The following is a 26,801-nucleotide window of genomic DNA, read 5'->3' on the forward strand; positions in this document are numbered from 1 at the left end:
CAACCTCCAGTTGAGCTCCACCACCCCCACTCACCGAACTGGCCATTGTCTTGACCTCATCCTCTCCTCTACCTGCTCACTCTCCAATTTCTGCGCCTCAGATCTTCCTCCCTCAGATAATCACCTGATCACCATCACACTTCATCACCCTCCCCCTCAGTCCCGCCCTACACTAGCCACTACTTTCAGGAATCTCCAGGCCGTTGACCCTCCCACCTTATCTTCTAGTATCTCTAATTGCCTCCCCTCCATTATGTCCTCCGAGTCTGTCGATAAGCTGTCTCCGCTTACAATGCCACTCTCTCATCTGCTCTGGATATCCTTGCACCATCCATCTCCTGTCCCACAAGGCGAACTAATCCCCAGCCCTGGCTAACCCCCTGCATCCAATACCTTCGCTCCTGTGCCCGATCTGCTGAACGCTTCTGGAGGAAATCTCGCACCCATTCAGACTTCATTCATTACAAATTCATGCTATCCTCCTTCCACTCCTCCCTATTCCTTGCCAAACAGGACTATTACACCCAACTAACCAATTTCCTCAGCTCCAACCCTCGTCGTCTCTTCGCCACCCTTAACTCCCTCCTTAAAGTGCCCTCCGCTCCCACCCCCCCTCACTCTCTCCTCAATCACTGGCTGATTACTTCCGCGATAAGGTACAGAAGATCAAACTCAAATTTACTACCAATCCACCTCCTCCTTTAACCCATTCCCTCAACCAACCAACCCAGGCCTCCTTCTCCTCTTTTCCTAATATCACCGAAGAGGAAACCGCCCACCTTCTTTCCTCCTCGAAATGCACCACATGTTCCTCGGACCCCATCCCCACCAACTTACTTAACACAATTTCTCCTACCGTCACCCCCTTCATCTGCCATATCCTCAACCTCTCTCTCTCCACCGCAACCGTCCCTGACACCTTCAAGCATGCTGTAGTCATACCACACGTCAAAAAACCATCACTTGACCCTACCTGTCCCTCCAACTATCGCCCCATCTTCCTCCTACCCTTCCTCTCCAAGATACTTGAACGCGCCGTTCATAGCCGCTGCCTTGATTTTCTCTCCTCTCATGCCATCCTCGATCCGCTTCAATCTGGTTTTCACCCTCTACACTCGACAAACGACACTCACTAAAGTCTGTAATGACCTATTCCTTGCCAAATCCAAAGGTCACTACTCCATCCTCCTCGACCTATCCGCTGCTTTTGACACTGTCAATCATAATTTACTTCTTGCCACACTGTCTTCATTTGGGTTCCAGGGCTCTGTCCTCTCCTGGTTCTCTACTCTCTCTCCCACCGTACCTTCAGAGTACACTCTCATGGATCTTCCTCCACCCCCATCCCGCTCTCTGTTGGAGTTCCCTCAGGGATCTGTCCTTGGACCCCTTCTTTTTTCAATCTACACCTCTTCCCTGGGCTCGCTGATTTCATCTCATGGTTTCCAATATCATCTCTATGCCGACGACACCCAGCTTTATCTCTCCACACCAGACATCACTGCGGAAACCTAGGCCAAAATATCGGCCTGCTTATCAGACATTGCTGCCTGGATGTCCAACCGCCATCTGAAACTGAACGTGTCCAAGACAGAGTTTATTGTCTTTCCACCCAAACCCACCTCTCCTCTTCCTCCACTCTCTATCTCAGTTGATGATACCCTCATCCTCCCCGTCTCATCTGCCCGCAACCTCGGAGTCATCTTCGACTCCTCCCTCTCCTTCTCCGCGCAAATCCAGCAGATAGCCAGGACCTGTCGCTTCTTTCTCTATAACATAAGCAAAATTCGCCCTTACGTCTCTGAGCACACCACCCAAACTCTTGTCCAGTCTCTCATTACCTCTCGCCTTGACTATTGCAACCTACTCCTCACTGGCCTCCCACTTAGCCATCTATCCCACCCTTTAATCCATTCAAAACTCTGCTGCACGTCTTATCTTCCGCCTAGACCGATATGCTCACATCACCCCTCTCCTCAAGTCACTTCACTGGCTTCCGATCAGGTACTGCATACAGTTCAAGCTTCTCCTACTAACCTACAAATGCACTCAATCTGCAGCCCCTCACTACCTCTCTACCCTTATCTCCCCGTATGCTCCTACCCGAAACCTCCGCTCACAGGACAAATCCCTCCTCTCTGTTCCTTTCTCCACCATCGCCAACTCCAGGCTCCGCCCTTTCTGCCTTGCCTCTCCCTATGCTTGGAACAAACTTCCTGAGCCCATACTCCAAGCCCCCTCCCTGCTCATCTTTAAATCCTTGCTCAAAGCCCATCTCTTCAATGTCACTTTCGGCACCTAACCATTTCACCTCTATCCAGGAAATCTAGACTGCCCCAATTTGACTGTCTGCACATGTTGTCCATTAGATTGTAAGCTGACTGCACATGTTGTCCTTTAGATTGTAAGCTCCTTTGAGCAGGGACTGTCCTTCTTCGTTAAACTGTACAGCGCTGCTTAACCCTAGTAGCGCTTTAGAAATGTTAAGTAGTAGTAATTGATAAATGTTGGTACTCCTCCTTATGGAACATCCTGAAAGCCCCATATCAGCTTCATTCCCAGGAAATCCCCCTTCTTCCAGCATCTCAGGTGCAACAGATTGAGGGGGATTTTTCAGTCACTTCTATTCAGACTTCTATTCAGAGTCTACTTCAGGCAGAGTATCCAATATTCCTTTTAGCGGCCATGTCAGATAAAGGTTGAGAGACAGACAGAGGGTTCCTCAACAGGTGGTCTTGTTTGAGTAAATAAGCCTGGTGAAGTAACACCGCAAATTTGGGCGAAAAAGGCAGCTGAGCTTCAACTGCAGAATTAAAGGAAGCATTTGAAGCTGGGATTACCTACTAAGGAGCAGGGAGCTGAGATTAGTGAAAAAAGCACATACAGTGTGAGAAGCAGCTACTTGTATCTTGAGAAGAAATAGAAGCGCCATCCTCCACAGGGGACTCTGACTGTGGTACCATTAAATCCAAGGAGCCCCTGTGCCAGGAAACAGTCTGAAGAAAGTTTCAAAGCTGAACTCCATACAGGATAGCAGGAGCAGCACTTCACAGTTTCTGCTGCTATAGAAACGAAAGTAAAGTCATAGCTGAGCAGGCACCCAACAGCTAAATTTAAAGTTGTAAGAATACTGCTATGAAAAACTGTAGGCTGTTTGTCAGATAGTCTTCCATCAGGCTCTAAGAATGACAAACTTCCCACCTTAAGCAGTTAGAACGAAGTCTTTGAGGCACAAGAGTCTCTGTCTTCTTGATTTCTTTTATTTTTATGGGGAAGGAGAAAGGAGGTTTAAAATTTTTTTTTTTTTTTTTTTTTTTTTTTTTTTGGGGGGGGGGGGGCAGACCTGGTGCCAGGCTCTGAGAATGACAAACTCTCCCCCCTTAAGCAGCTAGAAGCTGCAGAGGTATAAGATTCTCTCCCTTCTTGCTTTTTTTTTTCTTTTAATTTTATGGGGAAGGAGAAAGGAGGTTTTATTTTTTTTTTTTTTTGGGGGGGGGGGGGGAGGAAGGGTGGGAGAAAGGGATCTGGCATCACCAGGTGCACCCCAATATAGGCACTTCCAAAAGCCTAAACACCTCCAAACTCAACTGAACCAGGCAACCCAGAACAGGAGTTAAACAGACCAGGAACTGCTTGGACAGCGTCCACCACCTGTTGGAGAGAGGAATACTGAATAGCTTTTCTGCTGACCATCCTATATGGCAGAGTTCGGTTTATTGCCCTCTCTCTCTACCTGCTATTATACTGACAATCCACAATTTATGAATTCATCTGCTGATGAAATGGAAGGTTATGCATGACTTGAAGACCGTCATACAATTAAGGGCTAAAAACAGATTCAGAATTTTCTGTAAGCTTAATATTGTGGAACTTACTTAGATGAATATACACTTAGAAATTCAATCTGGAAAATTTTGCGAGCCCCTGTTCCTAACCCCCCCCCCCCCCCCACACACACACACGCCTCCAATGGAAAAAACTAGAATTCGCAACACAAGCCATCTCACCTTCACTCTCCTGTCCAGGTCTGTTCGTCCTTCCCACCACTCTTTCCTGTCTGTAAGGTTACTCGTTTCTCTCTGTTCCTTCTGTATGACATCAAATTCATGAAGGGCTGAGCTTAGGGACAACTGAAACAGGGGAAAGAAAGTGAGAACCTCCAATGAAACAGCCATGAACCAGTTTTGGTAGCTTTTTACTCACTTTTGTCTCGGTAGTAGGAATGCGTATGGAGACAGGGTTGCAGGCTTGTTCCAGCCTGGTGAGGAGCAAGGTGTCACCAACAGCATCTGGTAGTGGGTCTACCAGGGTCAGTATGCACACAACAACATCTGTAAGAGGAAGCGAAAAAACAAAAGGATCCGAAACGGTTAAGAGTGACGTGAAGAGTACTATAACTTAACTGTCAGAATTACAGTTCCTTTCCCCCTTTTAAAGTATTCAAATTTTGTTTCATTCTTAAAGATAAAGATATAAATGTACAAAGTTTAAGGAAACACATAAGCTACTTCCTGTATCATGGCTCAAATAAATTGGGAGCACTGCTGTGCCACCGGTCAGTCATCGGTGCCAGCACCATCCTAGAAGTGTCCCTACTGCACCAACCCAGCATGTGAACCATTTTGTTGAAGGCAGAACACCGGCAAGTGCCTTGTCTGCAGCACTCCATGAGACACAATATCAGAGCGGCTGAAATGCGGGGGACCTGGGGAGAGGAAGAAGCTTTATGGATCGACCTGGAATGAGAAGACGGAACCTGTATCCACACGGGGGTTATCTACAGACCTCCAGCACAGAGAAGATATTCAAAAGATTGGTATGAAAGGGAAGGTGCTACTGTTGGAAGATTTCAACTTTTCTGATGTGGATTGGAACGTCCCGTCTGCGGAATCTGAAAGAAGTAGGGAGATTTTTGATGCCTGCTAAAGTGCCTTGCTCAGACAAATGGTGACGGAACCCACGAGGGGAGGGTCAATGCTGGATCCAGTGCTCACGAATGGAGGAAGTGTGTCCAATATCTGGGTGGGTGCCCATCTAATAGTGATCATCACACCATACGGTTTGATATAAGGGCAAAGGTGGAGTGAGAACGCCCAAAACTAAAAGTACTGGATTTCAGATGTACTGATTTTGATAAAATGGGGAAATACCTGAAGGAGGAGCTGTTGGCGTGGGAAGGCGCAGGAGAAGTGGAAAATCAGTGGTCAAAGCTAAAGGCTGCTAAAAATATGGCAACTGATCATTACGCGAGGAAAGTAAACAAAGCCAAGAGAAACAGGAAGCCTATATTGTTCTCCAAATAAGTAGCTGAAAAAATAAGAGCAAAGGAGGGTTTGTTCAAGAAATACAAAAGAACCACGGAAAAGATTATCGGATTAAACTGAAAGAAGCAAAGAGGGAAATACGGCTGGCAAAAGCGCAAATGGAAGAAAAAATGGCTAAAGATGTAAAGAGAGATAACAAGACCTTTTTCAGATAAAGGAAAAAGGAGAACGATAGAATCGGAGAAAATGTTTCTTCACTCAACATGTAATTAAACTCTGGAATTCATTGCCAGAGAATGTGTAAAGGCGGTTAGCTTAGCGGAGTTTTAAAAAGGTTTGGATGGCTTCCTAAAGGAAAAGTCCATAGACCATTAAATGGACTTGGGGAAAATCCACTATTTCTGGGAGAAGCAGTATAAAATGTTTAGTACTTTTTTGGGATCTTGCCAGGTATTTGTGACCTGGATTGGCCACTGTTGGAAACAGGATGCTGGGCTTGATGGACCTTTGGTCTTCCCCAGTATGGCAATACTTATGTACTTATACGAATGGAATTGCGAGACTGAACAATAATGAGAATGGTTATGTGGAGAGTGAGGAGAATAAAGCAAACGTTTTAAACAATTACTTCTCTTCAGTAATCACAAAGGAAAATCCTGGAGAAGGACCATGGTTGGCTGCCGAGAGAATATCTGTGAATGGAGTGGATACTGCGCAATTTACGGAAGTTTATAAACAACTGGAGAATCTGAAAGTGGACAAAGCTATGGGGCCGGATGGGATACATCCCAGGATACTGAGGGAGCTCAGGGAGGTCCTGGCGGGACATCAAAGATTTATTTAATAGATCTTTAGAGACGGGAGAGGTTCCACAAGATTGGAGACGAGTGGATGTGGTCCCTTTTCACATAAGTGGAGACAGGGAAGACGTGGGAAACTACAAACCAGTAAGTCTCACGTCAGTGGTAGGAAAAATAATGGAGTCACTGCTGAAAGGAAGGATAGTAAACTTTCTAGAAGCCAATGGGTTACATGACCCGAGGCAACCTGGCTTTACCAAAGGAAAATCCTGTCAAACGAATCTGATTTACTTCTTTAACTGGGTGACCAAAGAACTGGATGAAGGACGTGCGCTAGATGTAATCTACTTGGATTTCAGCAAAGCCTTTGATACGGTCCCCCACAGAAGACTCATGAGTAAGCTGAAAGGGCTGAACTTAGTAAGTACCAAAAGTGGTGAACTGGATAAGAAACTGGTTGACCAACAGGTGGCAGAGGGTGGTTCTAAATGGAATCCGCTCAGAGGAAAGGAAGGTGAGCAGTAGAGTTCCTCAGGGCTCTGTGCTGGGGCCTATTCTGAGCCTGCAAAGAGGTGGGATAATGTGGGATACAAATGCAATAAATAAATATATTTGTGAGAGATATTGCTGAAGGGCTGGAAGGAAAGGTTTGCCTTGTTGCGGATGACACAAAGATAGCCTATAGAGTGGATACCCTGGAGGGAGTAGAAACGATGAGAAAGGATCTCCAAAAGATAGAAAAATGGTCGAGGGTCTTGCAGTAAAAATTTAATGCCAAGAAGTGCAGAGTGATGCATTTGAGAGAGATACCGAATAGGAGGGGCTAGTTTAGTTAGCTCGACTCAGGAGAAAGACCGTCGGGTGTTGGTGTCCGAGGATCTGAAGTTGAACAATGTGACAAGGCGACGACTGTGGCTAGAAGGGATGCTAGGCTGCATAGAGAGGAGTATAACCAAAGGAAGAAAGGAGGTGTTGATGCTCCTCTACAAGTCGTTGGTGAGCCCCACTTGGAGTATTGTGTTCAGTTTTGGAGGCTGTATCTTGCTAAAGATGTAAAAAGACTGGAAGCGGTGCAAAGAAAAGCTACAAAAATGGTTTGGGATTTGCGTTGCAAACCATATGAGGAGAGACTTGCCGACCTGAACATGTATACATTGGAGGAAAGGAGAACCAGGGGTGACATGATACAGACGTTCAAATATTTGAAAGTTATTAATCCGCAAACGAACCTTTTCCAGAGACGGGAAGGTAGTAGAACTAGAGGACATGAATTGAGGTTGAAGGGGGACAGACTCAGGTGTAATGTCAGAAAGTATTTTTTCACGGAAAGGGTGGTAGATACGTGGAATGCCCTCCCGCAGGAGGTGGAGATGAAAACGGTAATGGAATTCAAACATGCGTGGGATAAACACAAAGGAATCCTGTTTAGAAGGAATGGATCTACGGAATCTTAGCAGAGATTGAGTGACGCCGCCGGTAATTGGAGAGTAAAACCAATGCTAGGCAGACTTCTATGGTCTACGCCCTGATCGTGGCTGAATAGATATGGATGGGCTGGAGTGTAAATTTTTAAGGGGCTTTGACGTAAGCTGCAGAACTTTTAGTACAGGAACAGTGCTGGGCAGACTTTTATGGTCTGTGCCCTGAGAAAGGCAGGGACAAACCAAACTCTGGTATATATTTAAAGTAGCACATACCATGTAAATGAATTTATCTTGTTGGGCAGACTGGTTGGACTGTACAGGTCTTTATCTGCCGTCATTTACTATGTTACTATGTTCTCTGTCTCCATCTGCTGACCTGTAGATGTGATCATTACAGCTGATTCTATTTACTACAGTTTTGGTCTTTTGATACTGGGTTTGTTTTGAAGTTCAATGGGATAAGGTTGGAAATATTTTGAATTTCAAAGTGTGTGTGTGTGTGTGTGTGTGTGTGTGTGTGTTTGGGGGGGGGGGGGGGGGAATCATTTCTTCTCTGTTCTTGCTGAGAGGGTGGTGAAGTTGATGGAATAATACAGAGATCAGGTATCCTCTGACATATTGATAATTGGGAAGTAGACATATACTAGGAGACTGATATTCAAAGCAACTTAAATGGGCAGGAACCTGTCCTGCCACCTTAAATAGCTTCCCGCCACCTAACCAAGGATATTCAACAGCACTTAACCCGAACAGTGCCAGTGAATATCCCCTGAGAACGCCCAAACAAAAAAGTGGTCAGGTCAGGGGGGTGGCACTGGGGAGGAGCCCCAGGGTATGCGGATACCGGCAGTATTCAGTGTCAGTACCCGCATAGCTAAGCAGCTTCATTTAGGACAGCTCAAAAGCTGTCCTAAATAAGGCTGCTTAGCTATGTGAGTGCCAGCAACCACATAACTTTTTTAAAAATTTTATTTATATTTTTTTCTTTACTCGAGCCCCTGAGCCCCCTCAAGCCCCCCGCCAATGCCGCCTTTTTCCCTCCCCATCCTAGCCCATATCAAGATCCCCAGCCGTGCAGGCAGACCCTCCTCCCTCCACGCCTACCTGTAACCCTGGTGGTCCAGCGGGGTCATTGGGGGCAGAAGTGCAGCCCTCTTGCTCCTGCCCCTTGTGGTGCCGGTCTAAAATGGCTGGCGTGACCTTTTGCTGCAGCTCGCGGTACTACACTACGCTACGCAAGGGGGGCGGGGGAGTCTTCCAGAGGCTCGGGGGCTTCAGTAAAGAAAATGTTAAGCGGGCCAATTGGCCAGATATCAGCCAGGCCTGCTTACAAGTGCCTCGATATTCTGTGCCAGAGCACAGACATGGCTCAGCACTGAATATTGGGAGATAGGTTTGCTCACGATGATCAGCATTTAAAAAAGCGCTGACCACCGCAGGCTGAATATCAGGGGGGGGGGGTTGTTTTTAACAGTTGGATAATTAACTAAGGGGGGTCTTTTACTAAGATGTGGTAGTGTTTTTAGCTCGTGAAAGAAATCAGCTGGCAGTAAATGCCGAGACGCCCATAAGAATATAATGGGCATGTTGCCATTTACCGCCAGCTGATTTCTACCACGGCTTAGTAAAAGACCCCCTAAGTAATGTCTAGACTTGATATTGTAGTTCCTGGGATGACAGTATAACAAGATCAAACTTAACCTGGAGCATGACTTTGAAGAATAAAAAATGTCACCCCTTTTTGAGTCTTCATTGGTTTCCCCGTTGAGGCCTGTATTTTATTTAAGTTTTGTTTGGTTTTTAAAACTTCAATGATGCATCCGAGGGATTTTCTTTTATCTTTCAACTTTTTCCATCAACGAAGGGTGTGAAGGTCCATGGAAAGTCTTTTGGTTATGGTTCAATTAATATCTGGAATTCTTTACCTTTAACATTTGTCTAATTTCTACTTATATGGAATTTTAAAACTTTTTTTCATTGTTTGTATACGCTTAATGTTAATACCCTATAAATCAAAAGCACAGCTGTATTCTATACAGTCTAAAGCTTTTGCCTAATTGATTCAACATTCCACATATATATATATTACAATAGTCAAAATGAGCTAATATAAGTGTTTGTACAATAAGCCAAAATATATCAAGATCAAAATATGGCCTGATCCATCTAAGTTTCCATAAAAGTTTAAATACTTTTACTGCAAGTGCTTGCATCTGTGGTTCAAATGTGAGAATTAAATAGGATCACTCCTAAAATTTTAAGCTGCGTTTCTGATGAAATTCTGGTGATATGTTATTAAAACAACTGCACTTGACACTATCAATGATTGGATGCTCTCATCTGTGTGGGATAGATTTATAAGACCAGTTCTACTGTGATTTCATTCTTTCATGCAACAGGAAATTTCAAGTGAATGCTGGTTTAGAATCTTCCTGAGATTTCTAGAACATGGTGCATCACAGGGGTTAGCTTTGTTCATAATGCTTTTTAAAGACCTCTTAAAGTCACATTGTTTATATCTATGCTTATGACATCCAGAAGTTGAGTCTGCAGTCAATATAGACTCATTGACTGTGATAAGCAATTGGATGGTGGAAACTGGTTAATTAAAACTGTGTGTTAAGAACACCTTCTTCCAACCTGAATGTGATTTTCAAATTCACTGTGGAAAACACAATTAAACAGCGCCAGCTGTGAACAGTTTAGAAGTGATGGTTGATAAAAATGCAGATAAGGGAATGTGGCATGACATGCATTACGTTGTGCTTCATGAGGCAAGGTTGACATGTCAGTGGATTTTCATGCTATTCGGCAAGTAAGGATTTTAAGTGGGCTAGACTACTGAAATGGTATTTTTTTTATTTAGGTTTACCCTCAACTTATCTACAATCATTACAGGTGGTTCAGATTGCAATGGCCTGTTTGTTGGCCCTCTGATGGTACTTCACTGGTTCAGCAAAGAGTACAATTTAAAATCTGTTGGTTGTTTTTCAGACTTATGTGGGATAGTGTGGAAGTTCCAGGATACCTGAAAAATGTACTTCATTGGTATGTGCCAGCTTAGGATTTATGTTCCAGCACAGCCCATGTTATAGATTCCATCTTTGACACTGGCCAACCTGATCAGAACCCACGTGACTTTTCAGCTGCACCTCCTTAATTATGGAATAGTTTACCGTGGAAGTCAGGGTGCAAGTAGATAAAAAAATTGAGCATTCAATAACTTCAACACATTTTCCTGAAGCTTTTCTTTCCTATTACTGATTCTTGTTTGTAAGCTTTTAGCACAGACTGTGATTTTATTGCGCCATTTTATGTATGTTAGTCTTATGGCTATAATATGGATGCATATAAACTGCTTAAAATTATTTTAATCAGAAGTAGCAGTATATAAGTGTTTCCAAACAAAATATTTGGACATCTAGCAGGATAAGGAAACAAGGTTTCTGGGATAGAAGTCACCACTTGTAATAAAATTAAATTAATTTCACTTATTTCTGAAGTATATGGCTGTAGTTGAAACCTACATAAAGTCAAGTATTGTGGTAGTCTGCTAAGATAAAACCAGTTAAAAAGTCAGTATCTAATAATTACGACACCTTTAAAATTCATGGAGATGACAAGGTTGAACAGTAGACCTTACGAAGGTCCCATTCCTCAAGCAGATGCTAAAAGTTTCATCTTTATAACATTCAGCCTGTTACGATTGTGGTCGTGACCCCTCTCAAACTTACCTTATTTCTGGTGGTCAGCTTCTGAGCTGGCTTCTGTCCTTCCTGAGTTAGCTCTGTCTCTGTATGCTGGCTGCTCCCAGCATGGTTCTAATTGCTTCACTATACTGCACCTGTGTGTGTTGCCCGAGTTAGCTCTGCCTCTGTGTGCTGGCTGCTTCCAGCGTGGCTCTAATTACTCCTCTATACTGCAACTGTGTGTTGAGCCTCTCTGTGCTTCAGTATGCTTTCTACCTGAGTCCTGTAGCTGTGACATCATCAGTCAGGCCCTTGATAAGGAAGTAGTGTTCTTCCATTCAGGGCCTTTGCAAACGCTAAAGGTCCAGGTTAGTGTTTGGTGCTGTTAGCACTTCTGCCTTGTCTTGCTTGCCTTGAATCCTATCCTGATTCCAGTCCTGTTGGCTCCTTTTCCCTCCTGTCTGAGAACCCTGTATTCCTGGTGCAGTTAGCACTTCTGCCTTGCTCTTGTCTGGGTGCCTGGTGGCACTTCTGAATCCTGTCTGCTTTTGGCTTCCTTTCCCTCCTGTCTGAGTACCCTGAACCCCCGTCTGCCTTGCTTTTGTCTAGGTGCCTGTGGGCACTTCTGAACCCTGTCTGCCCTGCTTTTGTCTAGGTGCCTGTGGGCACTTCTGAATCCTGATTCCTGGTGTTCCAGTACCAGTTTTCCTCCAAGCCCTGTCGGCTGCCTGCACCCGGGGCTCAACCCCCGGGGAACGGCAGCTAAGTGTAGGTGAAGCCTAGGTCCAGTCTGGTGCGTTCTAGCCCAGTGTTGGTTGGTGGGTTTTGCCTGCTGCTGTCTCTCTTCGTCAGCAGCCCAAGGGCTCTGATTACTCCAAAGTCTGTGCCTGTGTGTTTTGAACCTGAGAACCTAACACAGCCTTACTATAGAAGTACCAAAACTATTGTCAGAAATAATCAAAAATAGAAAGCTATGAAGGCCAGAGGATAGAAATGTAACCATCTACAAATGACTAGGTTAAAAAAATAAATAAAGTCACGCCATAGTTTAGTAGTAGTATTATGACAACTGATCAGGCATCCTAAAGCCTATGGAAATACTGACATTTGCACCAACCACCTTCACAAGTAGCTCCAGGTGCTGACATTTGCAGTGCATTGAGTGTTGGATTTGAAAGATTAAGTTCAAACCAATAGCATATTTAAAAAACATTCAGAAAGTGGACATGAGATGTTGAAAGAGGGAGAGGAAATCTTACCCCCAGGGATTTGTTGCAGCTGCTCTCTGAAGCAAGAAATATCCTGTCCCGACGCGTTGAACTGGAAGATGTCTTCTAGCTGTGATAAGTGTTGTTCCTTCATGCCTCCAATACCTTCTTCCAAAACTAACTCTTTTAGTTGTTCAGCAGCACTGTTTATACTCCCCTTCTTCAATTTTCTAAAACAAAAACAGCATAGGGTACATGCTAGTCCTTCTGCATAATCTTGAATGCTCAGCCCAAAATGCACCTGCCAGAATCTATGCTTTGGAATTTGCCATTTGGTAAGCACACCAAAGCAGCTTGGAAGGAGCACCCCCCTACAACCTCATTTAAGTTATGCTTTTATTAGCTTATTTATGCCCACTGCTTAATTTTATCTTATAGTGAGGATATTAACCCTTAACTGGGCAGGAAGGCTCATACTATATTTTGCTACTCCTGAAGGGAAAAATCTACAAGACCACTGCGAACTATTACCTGGGTATTTCTAAGGAAAAGAAGCACCACCTTCAAATATCTAGCATATTCCTGCTAATAAGCCACCTGGTGTCAAGCAGGCTGTCTCACTGATCTGCATGGGGTACTATGTCTTTTAGACAGATGTTGGATAAAGGTTAGCCACTCGATATTGTGTATCTGGATTTTCAAAAGGTGTTTGACAAAATACCTCATGAAAGACTCCAGAAGAAATCAGAAAGTCATTGGATAGGAGGTAGTGTCCTATTGTGGATTAAAAACTGGTTAAAAGATAGAAAAGACAGTAGGGTCACCAGGGGTCAGTGCTGGGATTGCTGCTTTTTAACATATTAATAAATAATCTAGAGAAGGGAGTAACTAGTGAGGTAATTAAATTTGCTGATGTTATTCAAAGTCATTAAATCACAAGAGGATTGTGAAGAATTACAAGAGGACCTTACGAGACTTAGCATCTAAATGGCAGATAACGTTTAACATGAGCAAGTGCAAAGTAATGCACGTGGGAAAGAGGAAGCTGAATTATAGTTATGTAATACAAGGTTCCACATTAGGAGTCAACGACCAGGAAAGGGATCTAGGCATTATCGTTGATGATACGTAGAAACACTCTGCTCAGTATGTGGCAGCAGCTAAGAAAGTAAATAGAATGTTGGGTATATTAGGAAAGGAATGGAAAACAAAAATGAGGACAATATAATGCCTTTTGCTCCATGGTGCGACCATACCTCAAATATTGTGTTCAATTCTGGTCACTGCATCTCAAAAAAGATATAGTGGAATTGGAGAAGGTAAAGAGAAGGCCGACAAAAATGATAAAGAAGATGGGACGACTTCCCCGTAAGTAAAGGCTAAAGCAGCTAGGGCTCTTCAGCTTGGAGAAAAGACAGTCGAGGAGAGATATGATAGAGGTCTATAAAATGAGTAGAGTAGGTGTGAATCGCTTGTTTACTCTCTCCAAAAATACTAGGACTAGGGGGCATGCAATGAAGCTACAAAGTAGTACATTTAAAAACAAATCTGAGAAAGTATTTCTTCACTCAACGTGTAATTAAACACTAGAGTTTGTTGCCAGAGAATGTAGTAAAAGCAGTTAGCTTAGCGGGGTTTTAAAAAAGTTTGGATGACTTCCTAAAGAAAGTCCATAGACCATTATTAAAATGAACTTGGGGAAAACCCACTGCGTATTTCTAGAATATCAAATTGATTAGCAGTAGAGCTTCTATTTAGAGCAATACCCGCTACTATAGTCCGTGATGAAATAGCCACTGCTAATGGAGGAGGAGCCTCATCAACTTACACAGCTGATTTCACTTCACCGTGCAGTGAGTCTTAGCTTTCGTGCATATTTATAATCATCGACTCGCCTTCCTCCTCCCTGCTATTTGTTGACTCTTATTATGATCACTCTCTGGAGCGGTCTTAACATTAATGGCTGCGACAGGTGCCTGTTTTGCAAGAACGCTTTGTCAAGGGGAGGTCATAGCACCGGACCTGCAATAATACAATTCATGTGAGACTATGTACAAGCCATACTGATAACGCATACTCTATAATAATGTAGCTCAAGGCTTACCTTTTACTCCTCACTTGTGCTACCTGCCATCTGTTTGAAATTCAATATGGCGGTAGCCCCATTTTAACTTGAAACAAACCGGAAACAGCTGGTTCAAAAAGATGGCGCTGCCTACTAACTCCTCTAAGCACCCATGTGGCTCACCGGAAACAGCTGAGCTTGCTAAATGATCGCTACTACCAGTTCAGAAGAACTATGCTATGCAATTGAGAATTTACTTCAAGGGGCAGGACATTCCCGAGTCCCGGTCTAGAGTACGCAGCAAGTCGCAGTGGATCCCTCCAATTCCTCTAGACCCGGTAATCCAAGTAGTCAAACAATTAGTTCTTTGTGATGTGCACAAATTTTATCATGAAGAATATCGGGGATTTAGAGATAATCTAAGTAAAGCCAAACAACAGTCACTATGGTCTTTGAAGAACAATGGGGACATAGTAATCAAAAAAGCAGACAATGGTGGGGCCACAATTGTCATGGATAGGGACAGCTATGAAAGTGAAGTGAACTCTCAATTAACAGACATCTCAGCATATCAGGAATTGCTGGCCGACCCAACACGAGATCTGCAGAAAATCACCAGAGGTTACACAGACAGGTTTAGATGAAGGGTTCTTGATTATCAGAGAATTTCAGTACTTGAAAAATAAAACACCGACAATACCAGTACTGTATGTGCTACCGAAAGTACATAAGGATCCACAGAACCCCCCGGGAAGACCAATCATGTCATCAAGAGGTTTTTTGTTAGAACCACTTTCTGTGTACGTGGACTCATTTTTGCATGAGGGTGTGACGAGGAGCCAGTCATACATCAAAGATACTACTCATTTTCTTGTGTTTTTACAGAACATCCAATTGGTAGACACCCAAGTGATCATGGCCACGTTGGACATAAAATCATTGCATACCGTGATACCCCAGGAAGAATTACTCGAAGAGATTGCGGATGTGTTGGAAAATCGTCCAAGACCACATGAAGTACCATCTCAATTCATCCTAAAGCTAACCAGATTAGCGTTGTGCAACAATTTTTTCATTTTCAAGAAGAAATTACTTTTACAAAAATCGGGGGTTGCCATGGGAGCAACATTTGCCCCCACTCTAGCCAATGTGTTCATGATGGCATTCGAGGAACGTTGGTTACACCAAAGCCCACTCTTCTCTAAAATCATTGCCTGGCGTCGCTACATTGACGATGTGTTCCTATTGTGGTTGGGCAGTTCAGGTGAACTGCTGTCCTGCCACACTTGGCTTAACCGTTGTCATTCTAAAATACAATTTACTTTGACAAGGTATACATTGGTAAATCGACCAGGTCACTACACGCTAAGATGACTGAGCATCGGACAAGGATTTTAGCTCAAAATCTAGGAGCACCATTAGTTCAGCACCGTGTGCGGTGTCACTATCTGATAGACAGTTTACAGTGTATGGTGATAGTAAGCGTTATCAGTATGGTATTAAATTGTACATAGTCTCCCATGAATTGTATTATTGCAGGTCCAGTGCTATGACCTCCCTTTGACAAAGCGTTCTTGCGAAACAGGCATCTGTCGCAGTCATTAATGTTGTTAAGACCGCTCCAGAGAGTGATCATAATAAGAGTCACCAAATAGCAGGGAGGAGGAAGGCGAGTCGATGATTATAAATATACACGAAAGCTAAGACTCACCGCACGGTGAAGTGAAATCAGCTGTGTAAGTTTATGAGGCTCCTCCTCCATTAGCAGTGGCTATTTGATCACGGACTATAGTAGCGGGTATTACTCTAAATAAAAGCTCAACTTCTAATCAATTTGATATCGTTAGTAGTATAAGTAGAGATCAGCCACTTTATTTGACAGTATTTCTCCTATAAGCAGCATAAAATGTATTGTACTGTTGTCATGATTGTGGTCGTGAACCCTCTCAGACTCACCTTATTTCCGGCGGTCAGCTTCTGAGCTGACTTCTGTCTGTTCTTCCTGAGTTAGTTGTGTCTTTGTGTGCTGGCTGCTTCCAGCATGGCTCGGATTACTCCACTATACTGCGCCTGTGTGTGTTAAGCCTCTCTGTGCTTCAGTATGCTTTCTGCCTGTGTCTTGGTTTGTGCTCCTCTTGCCCTCTAGTGGCCAGAACCGGTGGCTGTCAGACTTTCCAGACTTTCTTTCTGGTCCAGTCCAGATATTCCAGCCCTCCAGACTTGGTTTGAAGTTTGGCAGCTAGCCTCACCCTTAGCTGCCTCATGATTCCTGTAGCTGAGTTTCAGCGGCTGATGGGTTTTATTACCACCTGGAACCTTCTGAGTTATTTAATATACAGAATTAATTCCTCATATTTTTGGACAGAGAGAAATGGAGATTTCTCTCCTTCTAATCATGGGAAAAGCTTGCTGGAATAGCAATTACTCTCTACCCCTCCTCTTGCCAAGTCAGGTAATTGAACCTGATTGCCCACGATCTCTCCCATTGAATATGGTCAGGCCTCAGGGAGCTCAGGAGACAGAATTCTTTCCCATGACCTTTGAAGTAAGGCTACTTCAATCCAGGAAACAATTACTCTTTTTGTTGTAACTATAAGAGGACATAACACTTGCAGAAGACATCTTTCTGTCTAAAACAAAAGATCAATACTGTATCTCACAAAGGAGAGGCACTTGAACTTCTCTGAGAAGCAGACTACTGGGGCTAGGCAACTGGAGCCCTTTTGTAGCTTTCTTTATTATGCATTTCCTTGAAAAACAAGAGAAACTATGTTCTGACATGTTTTCCAAAACACAGAGGCTGGGCTATCAGGTGAGAAATATATCACATCTGAAAGGAAACAGTTTAACTCCACTTTTAGAACAAGGATATAGGAGATGTCTCCTTGCCCTACCAAGCCACCACCTCCTCTTCAGCCTGTAGCCCCATCCAACAACCAACCAAGGCCTCTTTCTCCTCCTTTCCTGAGATCACCGAGGACGAAACCTCCCGCCTTCTTTCCTCCTCGAAATGCACCACCTGTTCCTCCGATCCCATCCCCACCAACCTACTTAACACCATCTCCCATACTGTCACCCCCTCCATCTGTCGCATCCTTAACCTTTCTCTCTCCACTGCAACTGTCCCTGACACCTTCAAGCACGCCGTAGTCACACCTCTCCTAAAAAAAACCATCACTTGCCCCTACCTGCCCCTCCAACTACCGCCCCATCTCTCTCCTACCCTTCCTCTCCAAAATACTTGAGGGCGCCGTTCACAGTCGCTGCCTTGATTTTCTCTCCTCTCATGCCATCCTCGATCCACTTCAATCATGTTTTCGCCCTCTACACTCGACAGAAACAGCACTCTTTAAAGTCTGCAACGACCTGCTCCTCGCCAAATCCAGAGGCCACTATTCCATCCTCATCTTCCGCGATCTATCCGCTGCGTTTGTCACTGTCAATCATGATTTACTTCTTGCCACACTGTCCTCTTTTGGGTTCCAAGGCTCTGTCCTCTCCTGGTTCTCCTCTTATCTCTCCCACCGCACCTTCAGGGTACACACTCATGGATCTTCCTCCACTCCCATCCCACTATCTGTTGGATTTCCCCAAGGATCTGTCCTTGGACCCCTTCTCTTCTCAATCTACACCTCTTCCCTAGGCTCACTGATCTCATCTCATGGATTTCAGTATCATCTTTATGCAGATGACACCCAGCTATATCTCTCCACACCAGACATCACCGCGGAGACCCAGGCCAAGGTATTGGCCTGCTTATCCGACATTGCTGCCTGGATGTCCAACCGCCACCTGAAGCTGAACATGTCCAAAACCGAGCTCCTCGTCTTTCCACCTAAACCCACTTCTCCTCTTCCTCCATTCTCTATCTCAGTTGATAACACCCTCATCCTCCCCATCTGCCCGCAACCTCGGAGTCATCTTCAACTCCTCCCTCTCCTTCTCTGCGCATATCCAACAGACTGCCAAGACCTATCGCTTCTTCCTCTTCAACATCAGCAAAATTCGCCCCTTCCTCTCGGAGCACACCACACAAACTCTCGTCCACGCTCATTACCTCTCACCTGGACTACTGCAACTTACTCCTCACCGGCCTCCCACTTAGCCATCTATCCCCCCTTCAATCCATTCAGAATGCTGCCGCACGTCTTATATTCCGCCAGAACCGATATACTCGTATCACCCCTCTCCTCAAGTCACTTCACTGGCTTCCAATCAGATACGCATACAAATCAAGCTTCTCCTCCTTACCTACAAATGCACCCGGTCTGCGGCTCCTCACTACCTCTCTACCCTCATCTCCCCCTATGTTCCCGCCCGTAACCTCCGCTCTCAGGACAAATCCCTCCTTTCAGTACCCTTCTCCACCACTGCCAACTCCAGGCTCCGCTCATTCTGCCTTGCCTCACCCTATGCCTGGAACAATCTTCCTCAACCCCTACGCCAAGCCCCCTCCCTACCCATCTTCAAATCTCTGCTTAAAACTCACCTCTTCAATGCTGCTTTCGGTACCTAACCTTTCGAGAAATATAGTATGCCCTATCAGATTGACACTACACTTGTCTTTTAGATTGTACACTTGTCTTTAGATTGTACACCTGTCTTTTAGATTGTAAGCTCCTTGAGCAGGGACTGTCCTTCCATGTTAAATTGTACAGCGCTGCATAACCCTAGTAGCGCTTTAGAAATGTTAAGTAGTAGTAGTAGAAATACTAAGATAAAAGATCAAAGGTTCTGAGAAATATATTCTTGTGTGAGAAAAGCTGTAAAGATGAATAGAAGACATATAATGATCCAAAACATTTGGACAACAGACCAAATGTTTCTTCAAAGGAAATGCTATGTATTTCTTTGTTAAACAAAGGAAATCCTGACTGACTGTAAGATGCTAATTAAGGAGTCCCTCCTCTCTCTCTTGCTCTCTGTACTGCAAGGAAAGAAAACCCTATTTAAACCTTTTTGTAAGGCAGGAAAGATGGGTAGTGTACATCTCTTTTGGCTCCCAAGCCAGGGAGTCTGAAAGAATGTCCTGTTCCCATTTTTCTTGTATTTCAATTTCTGTAATATGCTCTTCTTTCTATTCTGGTATGTATCTATTCTATTTCTTATTTTTTGTCCTATTTCTGGATAAAGAATAAACATGTGTTAACCCTTGGCTCTCTTTTCTTTGTTATTGTCTTAAGCAGGCTTAATCAGCTGTCAGTTTCTAAGACACCAGTTGAGAGGATTGTTTTGCGTGAGTAGTGCTGGCTGGGTAACGGCTCTGGGGCGCAGCACGAAAGGCGCTAACACCTTTGCATCGTCTAAAGGTCCCTGGTTTGTTGGTGCTTTGTTGCACTTCTGCCTACTCTGGTTTCTTGTTTAGTTCCTTGTCTGTTTCTAGCTATCTGTGTGTAGTTTAGCTTAGGTTTATTTGCTTACTTCCCTAGTCTTGTTTCTGGTCTGTATTCCTTGTGTAGTTTCTGTGTGTCTGTGTCTCTCGCTTAGTGGCTGCTCTGCAGCTTTCAGTCCTGTCTCTTGTCTGTCAGTATTTGTACTCTGTTTTAGTGGCTGCTCTGCAGCTTTCAGTTCCTGTCCTTTAGCTTGTCCATTTCCTGCTTTGTGTAGTATTGTCTGAGTCCTAGCCCAGTTTCCCAAGGGCTCACAAACCTAGTTTCTGCCTTGAAAACCTGACAGAATGCAAAGGCCATGAGCTCGGCAAGATCACCCTACCTGCTGGGCTTCCAGCCTAGGATGTTTGCCTCTGTTGGCAATCCGGGTCACCACCCAGGTTTTGCTCCTGTTTCCCTTGTGAAGTTCGGTTCTGGCTTTATTATTGTTCCTGATCTTTTCATGACACTTGAATATCGTAGAAAACTTTTGTCTGATCCAATCTTGAAGAAGTGGCCTGAAGCTTAAGCGGAAAGGAAGCGTGTCCGGCAGCTTGGGCTCATTGTAAACCCAGTTTCTGCCATTGATCCTAGGACCCCGCTCTGGGAATACTGCCGCCTACTTATCTCCGACCCAGCCTTGTGGCATACTCGGGAAGCTGCCGTTGAAAGAAAGCGTCTTACAAATCCCGAGGTCCAGGCTTACCAGCAGTCCATCCTGAGGGACGCTGTCAGTCGAATTGCTGCTGAGTCCGAGTTCCAGCTCCAGCCAAGCTGCTGAGTCCAAGCCGAGGTCCAGCTCCAGCCAAGCTGCTGAGTCCGGATCGAGTTGCAGTCCCAGCCTAGATGCTGAGTCCAGATCGAGTTGCAGTCCCAGCCTAGACGCTGAGTCCGGATCGAGTTGCAGTCCCAGCCTAGACGCTGAGTCCGGATCGAGTTGCAGTCCCAGCCTAGACGCTGAGTCTACTCCGAGTTCCAGTTTCAGCCAAGATGCTGAGGCTACTCCGAGTTTCAGATCTAGCCAACCTGCCGAGTCCAAGCCGAGTTCCAGCTCCAGCCAAGCTGCTGAGTCCAGACCGGGTTCCAGTTCCAGCCGAGCTGCTGAGTCCAAGCTGAGGTCCAGCTCCAGCCAAGCTGCTGAGTCCAAGCCGAGGTCCAGCTCCAGCCAAGCTGCTGAGTCCAAGCCGAGGTCCAGCTCCAACCAAGATGATGAGTCCGGATCGAGTTGCAGTCCCAGCCTAGATGCCGAGTCTACTCTGAGTTCCAGTTTCAGTCAAGATGCTGAGTCTAAGCTGAGTTCCAACTCCAGCCAAGATGCTGAGTCCAAGCCGAGTTCCAACTCCAGCCAAGATGCTGAGTCCAAGCTGAGTTCCAACTCCAGCCAAGATGCTGAGTCCAAGCTGAGTTCCAGGTCCGGCCCAGATGTGGGTGCCAGTCCAAGTTCCAGTCCAGCTAACCATGGGTCCTGTTTTGAAGCTCCTCCGTAGGTTTCACCATTGTTACCCATGGAAACCTGAAAGCTCCCGTGGGGACACGGGAGCCTTGAGGGGGAGGTACTGTCACGATTGTGGTCGTGAACCCTCTCAGACTCACCTTATTTCCGGCGGTCAGCTTCTGAGCTGACTTCTGTCTGTTCTTCCTGAGTTAGTTGTGTCTCTGTGTGCTGGCTGCTTCCAGCATGGCTCGGATTACTCCACTATACTGCACCTGTGTGTGTTAAGCCTCTCTGCGCTTCATTTTGCTTTCTGCCTGTGTCTTGGTTTGTGTTCCTCTTGCCCTCTGGTGGCCAGAACCGGTGGCTGCCATAGACTTTCCAGACTTTCTTTCTGGTCCGGTCCAGATATTCCAGCCCTCCAGACTTGGTTTGAAGTTTGGCAGTTAGCCTCACCCGTACCTGCCTCATGATTCCTGCAGTGAGTTTCAGCGGCTGATGGGTTTATTACCACCTGGAACCTTCTGAGTTTGCCTTTGCATCGTCTAAGGTCCCTGGTTTGTGGGTGCTTTGTTGCACTTCTGCCTAGTCTGGTTTCTTGTTTAGTTCCTTGTCTGTTTCTAGCTATCTGTGTGTAGTTTAGCTTAGGTTTATTTGCTTACTTCCCTAGTCTTATTTATGGTCTGTATTCCTTGTCTAGTTTCTGTGTGTCTGTGCTTAGTGGCTGCTCTGCAGCTTTCAGTCCTGTCTCTTGTCTGTATTGGTATCCTGTTTTAGTGGCTGCTCTGCAGCTTTCAGTCCTGTCTTGTCTGTCAGTATTTGTACCCTGTTTCAGTGGCTGCGTGGCAGCTTTCAATTCCTGTCCTTTAGCTTGTCCATTTCCTGCTTTGTGTAGTATTGTCTGTGAGTCCTAGCCCAGTTTCCTACCTTGCTGCCCATGTATATTCCTTTCTCCTCTGACCCTCAGTCCCTGTTCAGCCTAGTTGGTATCCAGTGCCTGCCCTGTAAGTCCTACCGGCCGCCTGCACCCAGGGGCTCAAACTCCTGGGGAAGCGCGGTCAAGCGTAGGTGAAGTCTAGCTGTTTCTGTCAGAGTTCTGCCTTGTCTCTAGTGTGGTGTGGTTTTGCCTGCTACTGCTGCCCCACGGCAGTGGCCCAAGGGCTCACAAACCTAGTTTCTGCCTTGAAAACCTGACAGAATGCAAAGGCCATGAGCTCGACAAGATCACCCTACCCGCTGGGCTTCCAGCCTAGGACTTTTGCCCCTGTTAGCAATCCGGGTCACCACCCGGGTTTTGCTCCTGTTTCCCTTGTGATGTTCGGTTCTGGCTTTATTATTGTTCCTGATCTTTCATGATACTTGAGGAATATTGTAAACAGGACTGCAACAAAGAACAGATATAGTCAATGAGTGACTATATCTAAAAGAAGCCATGGAAGCTTGAATAGAGGCTGGCACAAGAGACCTGGCTGAAGGAACTAAATCAATTCATTCAAGATCAAGGAATTAACATCTGAGCAAGAGATGTCTGCCATAGCTTAGCTAAGAATCTGAGCCATGCACTTGATTAAAAACCGTAAGACATACTGAGTTAGCCCAGAATTCTGTTCCAATGAGCAGTGAATCCAGGACACAAGTACCTGACTGAATGCCAAACAGTAACAAGATACCATGATATGTAAACTGCTTTGGCTGTACCACAGAAAGTCAGCATATCAAATCCATGACCCTTAAGAGATACCAGCCAAGCATAATCCCATAAGGTCAAAAGGATCAGAAAATATGAACCCATGGAAAAATGGAAACACCAAGTTCAGGAGAGAGACAGACAGTGCAAGCCAGAAAAAACAGATCTCCGAGCTCTGCAAGGCTAGACCACATTGGCTCATGAGAGTCAGAAACATAAGCCCAGCATATTTTGAGACCCAGTGTATATGACATACTGAGTTAAGCATGAGATAACAGGGCTTAGGAGAGAGAGTTCTATTAGCTGCTGGAAATATGAGCCAAAACTAAACTGCAAATTAGAGACCATTAGAGTTTGCAATGAGCTCAGAAGAGTTTAGAATTAAGAGCATAGTCAATAGTGTACTCATGAGACCAAGTGCGAGTACAACTCTGAGCTGGGTAGAAAGCGAGCCAGAGCTTGGCAGAGGGTTGAGCATGAGACCTCATGAAGAACGAGTATGAGAGCAGAGCATCGAGAATGAGCACAACTACAGTGGGATTAGAACTGACAACATCTAAATCACCGTTATGGATCTCAGCAGGTTGCTCTAAATAGTAGGCTTGTCTACCATATTTAGCAGGAACACAGCATGGAGTGGGACCATGTCACCAACATGCAAGGTCCTAAGGTTAACATGGAGTAAGACCCTGAGATCCATAGAGAGTAAGACTGAGATGAGTTAATCAGAATAACTGCAGAAAACAGTTGGTATGGTATACCTGTGAGTGCTGGACTGTAGAATACTAGAAGCCAGTGTGGCAGTATCACCCAGGTAGGCAGCTGCTAACTAGGGATGCCATTGAGAAGGATGGCACATTTGAGCCAGATGACTACTACAAACATGTACTATGGTCCAGGTTGCTACCATAGAATTGACTGAGGTAGCTGAAAACACTGCCATGAAATTAGAACCTGCTATCAGAAGTTATCTGTTCCAGGCACAGCCAGTAGTTCTAAACAAGTGCAGAGGTGGCTGGTGCTATCGCTGCAGCAATGACAAGGTGGTAAATCCTGCTGCAGGCAAAAAGTACAGAGTAGTGCCCATGCAAATGTCGGACAGGAGAATGGCAATGCAGCAGATGTACACAGCCGGCTGCTGTATCAACTTTGCTATACAGGCATGTAGCACTATTGTAATACATCACACGATGATGCAGCTGCCTAATACAGGCAATAGTAGCATTCTAGATATAGAGCTGGAAATCCCATACTATTACTATGACACGAGACCCTGATGCATCTGTGCATAAGAATTAAGCACCAGAACCTTGGAACATAGCTGGAAGCAAAAAAATGAGATCCTAAAAAAAACAAAATTATTTTTGGAGCAGGGCAATTAGGCCGACAAGCTCAATTCCTACAGTACAGGCAGAGTAATTGGAACCTACACACGAGAGCCTCAGGTCAAGTGCCAGACACAAACACCTTACTTCAATAAAAGCTGAATTGCTTCCATGCCTTAATGTTTTATTTATTTTTTTGTAAAGAGGAGCAAGAGATAATTGACCACTTTGCTGCCAGATGAACCAAGGAGCAGCTAATAAGAGTCCATCTCAAGTTACAACACAATTAAGCACCACAGCTTACGTAATTAAGGCTGTACAGCTCTCCTGAAAGGACTTTCCTTGAATTAACCAGATATCCAGATAAGGGTGGACCAAAAAAAACCTCCCTCCGAAGGGTCACCACTACCACAGCCATCATAACTTTGGAATAGGTACAAGGAGCCATTACCAAACCAAAAAGAGAACACAAAACTGATAATGCCGCCCCAAAACTACGAAGTGAAGGGTACCTCTGGTGACTGTTGAGAGGAATGTGGAGACACGTCTGTCAATCTAGAGAAGTGAGAAACTCCCCAGACCTCACCGCCACAATGACCATCAAATTTCCATGTGAAAAGAGGGCACCTGGAGGGTTTGATTTACCCCCTTCAAACCCTAAGTTTGGCCAGAAGGACCCTCCTTCTTTGAAACTACAAAATAAGAGTAATGTCCAGTGCCCAATTTGTTGCTTGGCACCGGAATCAGAGCCCTCAAAAATCGATCAATCTTTGTAAAAGTGTCCCTGACAGCCCTTCCCTTTTAACAGGCTCACAGGGAGACTCCATAAAGACAAATGAGGGGGCTGGGCAAACTCCAGAGCCAAGCTGTGACAAACAACTGAGCAATCAGTGGTCCAACATAATCTGGGTCCACCTCCAATAAAACTCTGCAAACTTTGCTCCTACTGGTATTGGACCCTAACATCTTCATTGGGTACTGCAAAGAGGAGAAGTGAGACTGGAGTCTTGACTTCCCCCCTGCCCGTTACCAGAAAAGGATTAGGACCTTTGTAAAAACAGACTAAGCTGAGGCCCATTTGGCCTGCCCGGACTATACCTACCTTGGAGCTCCCCTAGACTCCTTACCAGCTTGTCCAATTCCTCACAAAATGAGACCCCAGAAGGAAAATTTACTAAGGGAGGCCACATCCTCCATCCAGCCTCTAAGCCACAAGGACCGCCTTGCCATTATACAGAACCATGGACACAGCCAAAGTACAGAGACGATCATACAGAGCGTCAGGTTTAAAAAAAAAAAAAAAAAAAAGGAGCTCTTCTCAATTGTAGCCAATTCCTGATCTAGGACTTTCTCAGCCTAGCGAACACATGCCCTGGACATCACGTTCCCCCCCCCCCCCCCAGATGGCCACTTGTACTGCCAAGGCCGCAACAAAGCTCTGTTACAGAAGGGCCTCCATCTGATGGTCCTGAGGGTCTTTCAGCACTTGCCACCATCTACTGGGACTGCATCCTTTTTAGTCATTGCTGAGACTATAGCGATGATCACTGGAGGCCCTATCTTGCTCAGGAATAAGATACAGATGCATCATAGACTGGGTCACCTTAAATGGCGTGTCTGGAGAATTACACTGTCTGGATGACAACCTGTATGTCCTGGTGCACAGGAAATAATCTGGATGCCTTCTTTTCAACAAGGGATCCACTGTATGCAATACCTCCCTGTGGTCCTCTCAAAATTTTGGCACAGCTGAGACCTGGAAAATAAGTTCTTGCAGTTTCTCATGATGAAAAATCCATATCAAAAAATCCTCCTCTAGAGGCAACTCCTCCATCCAGTCTTCTACTCCTGCTGCCTGTTCCAGCCCCAAGGTGTCCTCATGCCATTTCCAGTCCTTCTTATAGATGGGAACCAGCTCAAAGAAACCCTTCTCCCAGCCCAGGGCATTGTCTCTTAGAAGGGGGAGAGGAATAGGGGAGCCGCTATGAGTGACTCCCTGGTCCTGAGCTGCCTAATGCTTTGTAGCCAGAGACAAAAGGCCTTGCACACAGCCAAGATAAAAATCAAAGAAAGAAAATTAACCTCGAGAATGCCCTGCTGCAAATCTGGCTCCCGATGAGAAGAGTGCTGGCTCTAATCAAGGCGTTTGATTTGGAGCAGACACTGACAGCAGCTGTTCCTGCCGAATACAGAGCAGCCACGAGAGGAATCCGAGCCTCCTGTCTCCCCAAGAAGTCTTGGCCCTAGACCCCCCCCCCCCCCCCAAGGGCAGTTGCCTGGGACATTTCTGGACCTACATGGGAATTGCAAAATTTACACTGCCTGAGCTTTTCAGAGCTCATCATTTATTTTATATATACCCCACATTATCCCGAACATACTAAAGTTCAATGTGGTTTACAATAAATAAAACAGGAAAGGTTTGCAATACCATAAACAAAATATCAAGTAAGAACAGAGTAGCACAAATAAGTTGTTAAATTGCAAGTGGATTTTGAAAAATTGCAAGAAGACCTAATGAGACTGGAAGACTGGATA

The 26,801-nt window shown here is 45.1% G+C and overlaps 1 protein-coding gene across 2 annotated transcripts in view; it reads right to left on the minus strand.

The window, feature by feature from the left end:
- ESPL1 (extra spindle pole bodies like 1, separase) overlaps positions 1-26,801 on the minus strand; it is a 548,935-nt gene that overhangs the window by 210,559 nt on the left and 311,575 nt on the right. For both annotated transcript variants that reach the window (XM_030198173.1, XM_030198172.1), the window contains exons 22-24: positions 12,437-12,615; positions 4,204-4,331; positions 4,008-4,130 (exon numbers count right to left, since the gene is read on the minus strand). In XM_030198173.1, the coding sequence (XP_030054033.1) occupies positions 4,008-4,130; positions 4,204-4,331; positions 12,437-12,615 (430 nt within the window). The remainder of the gene's footprint in view (positions 1-4,007; positions 4,131-4,203; positions 4,332-12,436; positions 12,616-26,801) is intronic.

Source organism: Microcaecilia unicolor, chromosome 3 (assembly GCF_901765095.1).
Source record: "Microcaecilia unicolor chromosome 3, aMicUni1.1, whole genome shotgun sequence".
Lineage (NCBI taxonomy): Eukaryota > Metazoa > Chordata > Amphibia > Gymnophiona > Siphonopidae > Microcaecilia > Microcaecilia unicolor.